The 5,756-nt window shown below is 38.6% G+C and overlaps 1 protein-coding gene across 1 annotated transcript in view; it reads right to left on the minus strand.

Annotated features, from left to right (window-relative positions):
- SH3D19 (SH3 domain containing 19) overlaps positions 1–5,756 on the minus strand; it is a 35,168-nt gene that overhangs the window by 12,216 nt on the left and 17,196 nt on the right. Inside the window, exons 6-8 of the mRNA XM_009329838.1 lie at positions 5,698–5,748; positions 3,321–3,379; positions 703–967 (exon numbers count right to left, since the gene is read on the minus strand). Coding sequence (XP_009328113.1) covers positions 703–967; positions 3,321–3,379; positions 5,698–5,748 — 375 coding nt within the window. The remainder of the gene's footprint in view (positions 1–702; positions 968–3,320; positions 3,380–5,697; positions 5,749–5,756) is intronic.

The raw sequence follows: 5,756 nt of genomic DNA on the forward strand, positions 1-5,756 counted from the left end.
GCTACGGTTGTGTGGGTGCTTTGTTTTTTTTGCCAACAGCACTGGTTCAAGCAGTCACCAGGTCTGATCACTGACCAGTTTCAAGTATCTGGGGAAAGACTCTCTCGTTTTTATCTGTAGTGTTGATCCATTTATATTTAATATTCCCTAACAACACATGCAATACCAAAAAGAAACATTTTTATAATGAAAAGGGATGGCATCAATAGGATGAAAATGTAAGATAAGTAATGTTACGTTCCTCACTCTTTACAGGCTTGATTAAGCAAGGTAAACTACTTTTTAAGTTCTAATCCTCCCCCAATTTCCTTAAGCATTTTGACATATACAGGGAAAAACAATATACAAACACAGTTATTTAGCACCATTTTATGTGCTGTAATAGAATTCAGAACCGGTGACTGTAAAAAGAACCCCCAAAAACCAAAAGCTATGCATTAAAGATATATATATAAAAATTACATATATACACAAAAATACACACACATATATCTATACTTTGCATGTATATATTGCTTTCTCCAGTATTACCTTACAGGACTCATTACTATTTATCTATTAGTATTTTCCGAGGAAGATTATGCTGATAGATGCACTTTGAAAGCCACATCATAGTAACCTACCTTACTACCTTTTTCATTACTATTTTAACCAGCACTGTTTTATAAACAACAGTCTCAGATAGTGTATCTCAACTCTCACCATGTATTTATTGTAGAGAGGATGACCCGGTTTAGGTCTAGGAGGTAATGCTGGGTCTGGATTTTTAAAGACTTGACTTTTTGCTCTCTTGGGTCCCAATCTGAACTTGCTGGGTTTTTTATCAGGAGCAATGTCAGAAGTAGATCGCGAAAGAGCATCCTTCTGCGAGGAGGTCTTGGCTGCAGAGAGTTTTGGTGGAGGTGGTCTTCCAGGCACACCTTTAGGTGGGGGAGGTCGAGCAGGTATAATTTTTCCATCCACAGGCCTAAAAATTAGGCAAACCATCAGAGAAATATGCATATTAATAAGCCCACCACCTCATCCTCCACCACAGCCCTAGCTATAGAGTATGCAATAAGGAAACGTGACTCATGATGACCTGGGCTGTAGAACGTGTAGTATCTGAAGCTCTCCGGGAATACATGAACTCTTCAGATACTGGGACTGGATGATCAAGTCCTTAGGCAGATCCTTTGACTACATATTTCCAAGTCTGCTCACCACTTTTGCTTATCAACAACCTGCCAGCTTTTTCGGAAGCCCACTACATAAGCAGGATTTCTTTCAGTAATCTACCTTTAGAAAGAGCTTTGTCTGAAGCTGCCTCAGGATGGAGTTCTTCTAGTGGAGAGCTTCAGTGAAAGCCCTGAGAAACTGCTGATCTAGCTGGTCTTCAGGAATCAGCCTAGCTCATTCCCTGGGATGTCACTTACCTGAAGTGACTTTTGGGCCTCTGCTGAAACTCACTGAAAATGACATATGACACCACTTTGCACAATAGCATCAATAGCAGAATTTACTATTTTGATGCAACAGATGTCTACTGCAGAAAGAAAACACCGGTGAAAATACTCGAGTTTTCTGGCAATGCTGGAGGTACCACGCTCCCATTAGTGTACCAGTAGTTTAGAAACCAAAATCAGAGACTAGTAAGTGACAGTGGTAATTAAAAAAAAAAAAATTTAAAAAATCTAAAAAATCCCCCTTACTAAGCATTGATTAAAAAAAGCTGCCTATACAGTACACGAGCCATCACTTTTAGAATCAACGCATGTGGCCAAATCAATAATTTGCTAATTAAAAATCACCTCTGTTATAAACAAGCATTATGTATGCAAAACTTTGGCTTCCTGTTATTAAGAACCCTGGTACTACCACTATTCTGAAAATACAATATTGTTTGATTGTTATTGGGAAATCTTCAGCCAGTTACTGCAAGTTTCTGCTACAATTGTCTCTCTTCTTTTCATATAGTGTAATTCAGCATAATTATTTGCTTGTATGAATTCCTCAAGGGTCTGTAAAAATTATCAACCACAACAAATGTGCATTAGTGGATCTTTGGAGTATCCTTCTGACATATTTTTGTGAGTGTCATCCATCACTTGGGAAGATATTAGTGCTCTACTAATGCTCCTGATAAGAGTTCTCTATTACTTTTTGAGTATGGATTATTTTTAAAATTTCAAAAAAAATCCACTTCTGTTCAACTTCCATCTCTCCCCTTTCTTGGCCTCATCCTAAACTAAGCATTTTTAATATTGACAAAAGGGGAAATTCCAAGTCAGACTGCATTAAATCTGGAAACAAACCAACCCATACATTTGTAAGGCAACTCAAGTAAACAAGAAAACTCTAACAAGCAATTCAGAGAATTATTACTGCTTACTTTTAAAAAAAAAAAAAATCCATTTGAGCAGAAGAGTGAAAGGACAAAACATTTACTGCAGTTCCAGAGACCCTCGAGAGAATCTGGAATGCTGTTATGCTAAACAGAACGGGGGCAAGTAACAAGCCCATGAGGGGCAATAATGAGGTGTTTCCTTGTGGGTACAACCACATTCTTTCCTGTTAATGAATACTTATTATTAAACTTAGTGTCCCAATAATAACTGAAAGATTCTCTTGTCCTGACGCAACAGAGCAAACTCTTGTGTTTAAACCCACTGATTTAGAGTGCAGATGCTGAGATAGGTGCAGTGGGTTAGCTAACCTAGCCTTCTCTCCTTCCAGTTTGTCTCTGGCATTTAGTGGACCTTAATTTAAGGCTGATCCAGCTACTTTTGCCTCTGCAGACCTTCTTTCTTGTGGGTTCAAAAGAATAAAACAACCAAGGTTATCATTGATTCTGCACCTTCACAGGCGTTTTAGGTCTAAAGCGAACTGTATAAACTAGCCAGTGCTTCTGGGAAGGTGCTGGCCCAGCATCTGCCCTTTTCAGGGTGGCAGCATCTGCCACCTTCATTCCTTCACCACTCAAACCCAGCCACAAGTGCAAGCGCTGTTGATCAAAAGGTCAGCAACATGCAGAAGGGGATGTTCTACGTTCAGCTGCGGGTGAAAAGGTTAAAGATGCAGAAAGGAACGACTGTCAGCAGCCACTGTATGTTAGCTGAAGAGCTAAACAGCTGTCCTCCTAATCTCCCTGCTTATACCGATAATGTACAAACAAGTATTAATCAGCTAGCAACTTGGTCCTGCCTATTTATTAGTGAGCATACTACCTACACAAGCCTATTGAGTTAGGGCTAGAGTTGGTAGTGTCTACATTGAGACTAACCAGGCAAACTAACTCAGAAACACCACTTTTAAGCGAGTCACTGAAGAATTGCACTTACCTTGGGGGTAGTACAGGTTCTAGCTGAAGCACTCCACCCTGTTCTGAATGATCCAACTCCTACAAAGATTCAAAACAAAAAAGCCATTTCTTTAAGCCTAAGAAACAAAAATGATCTTGTTTAAATGATGCATTACTTATATTAAATTATATCCTACAGACAGGAAAAACAAGAGTTTCTGGAGGTCTGGGAATAAAGTAATAAGTATTATGGTGTGTTCTAGCATTTTGAAGTCTTGTTGGACATAGAGGGAGATGTAAATAACCTGGTTGACTACCTGAATCACAGCTTAAATTGTGCATTAGGTATGACCCAGCCCTCTTTTCCTACTGCTTGGGAGTCAGGGCTTAAGAGCCAAATTCAGGGGAGTCATAAAAATGTAAAATTTCACTGTCCGTAGGATCCCAACTGCTGCAGTTACATTATCAATTTTGATTTAACTTTGACAGATGAAACACTTTGAATAGGCTTAAAGCAGAAAACATGACACTGATTCAACTTGCACAGGACAGCGTCTCTTGCAAATAACATTAGCTGTCATTAAAGAAGGCATCTAAGTATGTTTCCTAGAGATCTAACAGATAAACCCTGGTGAATCTTGCTTTGGCAGATTAAGGCGTCACTCCTCCCAGCTGTCCATCCTGACCCTGCCAGAGATTACCACCCTGTAGCAGAGTCAGCAGAGGGGAACATGTGCCATGTCTGACGGGCTTGGACCACAGTAATGGATTAACAAGTTACCATCCTTTCTGCCTCATGCTGTTCATTTTCATCCCAGTGCAAGAAAGTACTGCCAGCTCCACTGAACAAGCACAGCTGCTTGTGGAACAGCATGGTAAATCAGAGTGCTGAATCTGGGTTCAAAAGTATCCTTTTTGAACCAGTAATTTTAAATAGGTCTGAACGGTCTTGTTTACTTTATTAGGGATACATGTGCTTGAAACTGGTAAACAATTTCTGTGATTTTTCCCACCTAGAAAATACCTAGATGTATTTTGTGACAAAATTTTGACCCATGATTTAAGTCCCCAAATGAATGTTCCTGATTAAACGATCCTGATTAGAAAGAAAACAACCTTCACTTTCAGATGGGGATGTTATCCTCATACCAAAAATTTTCCTCTTCTGTGTGAAAAGGGAGAAATCTGTGCCAACTGCTGCTTACGGTCAACAGTTTTTACTGTTGCTGGTTAATCACTTCCATTGACAAACAATATTAGTTTTAGAAGCACAGAAGTTCTTATCTTTCCAAAGTAAGATTTAAATGTTTCAGTGGATTTGATGCAGTCTTTTTCTTAAAAAAATCCTCTGAAGCTTACACATGCCTGTCACGATAACCTCGACGACACTGTAAAAGTTTTGGGGTTGCATTGTATAAAATGTCATTTAACATCTTGTATGGGAAATTATTTTTTCAGCATTATCCAGAAAAAAAAGGGACCTCTATGAATAGCCTCTTCAATCATCACATTTAAAAACCCCTTTATCCTATCAGCAGAGGTAGCCACAAAGACATTTGTTGGCAGCTGTCCATCTAGTAAGGGCTTTTGATTTGATTTGATCTTTTTACTGCCTGTGGTTTCAACAAGATTCTTTACCATTCTTGCCATCACAGCACTCAATATTTGGAAATTCTACTGTCATTTTCTAGTTTATTTTAATTCCCTTTTGTAAATCTGTACCAACGGGCATATAGGATACACAGCTACAATGTCTATTGTTGCTATGTACTCAGGAGCAAGGAGCAGAGCCTTACTTTCCAAAATAGATGGTTCTACTCAGGCTTTGACAGGACCAGTAGAAAACAACTAGAAGGAAATAGCTCAAGGGACATGGTTTAGTGGGCATGGTGGTGTTGGGTTGACAGTTGGACTCGATGATCTTAGAGGTCTTTTCCAACCTTAATGATTCTATGATTCAAGAAAGCAAGCTTCATTCATCTACAGAAAAGTTTCCTCTGCCTGGAAATTAGCACAGACACTGAGAAGTACTGTGTGTATGAAGGTAAAAAAATAAGTTTATAAGAACTTTGACAATATTTCACTATGTAAATCTCATTGGACTTTGAACCACTTTGCAGTGCTTTTGAAACTAAATTGTAGAATATCCTGATTCCAGCTGCTAAATACAGAAAATTGAAGATAGATGTGATCAAAGTTTAGTAAAATCAACGAAGTGCTTTTCAGAACTGACAGCAGTCTAAATTACCTAATTAAATCAGAGAATGCAATTAAGAGAAAAAAGCCTTTTATTTTTGAGTAGTCCTTTTCATCTTTTGGTCTTTCAAATAACTTACTTTACAAATGCTTGAGAGTCACAAGAGATCTGTTAACCAAAGCAGACAAAGTTGTAATACAGGAAAACAGTTCTAACTTACCACTTTTTTTACCAGGTCACCACTGTTGGGTTTTCCCACTGTGATATCGGAGGTGTTCC

The sequence above is a fragment of the Pygoscelis adeliae genome, unplaced genomic scaffold (genome assembly GCF_000699105.1).
Source record: "Pygoscelis adeliae isolate BGI_AS28 unplaced genomic scaffold, ASM69910v1 Scaffold67, whole genome shotgun sequence".
NCBI classification, from domain to species: Eukaryota; Metazoa; Chordata; class Aves; order Sphenisciformes; family Spheniscidae; genus Pygoscelis; species Pygoscelis adeliae.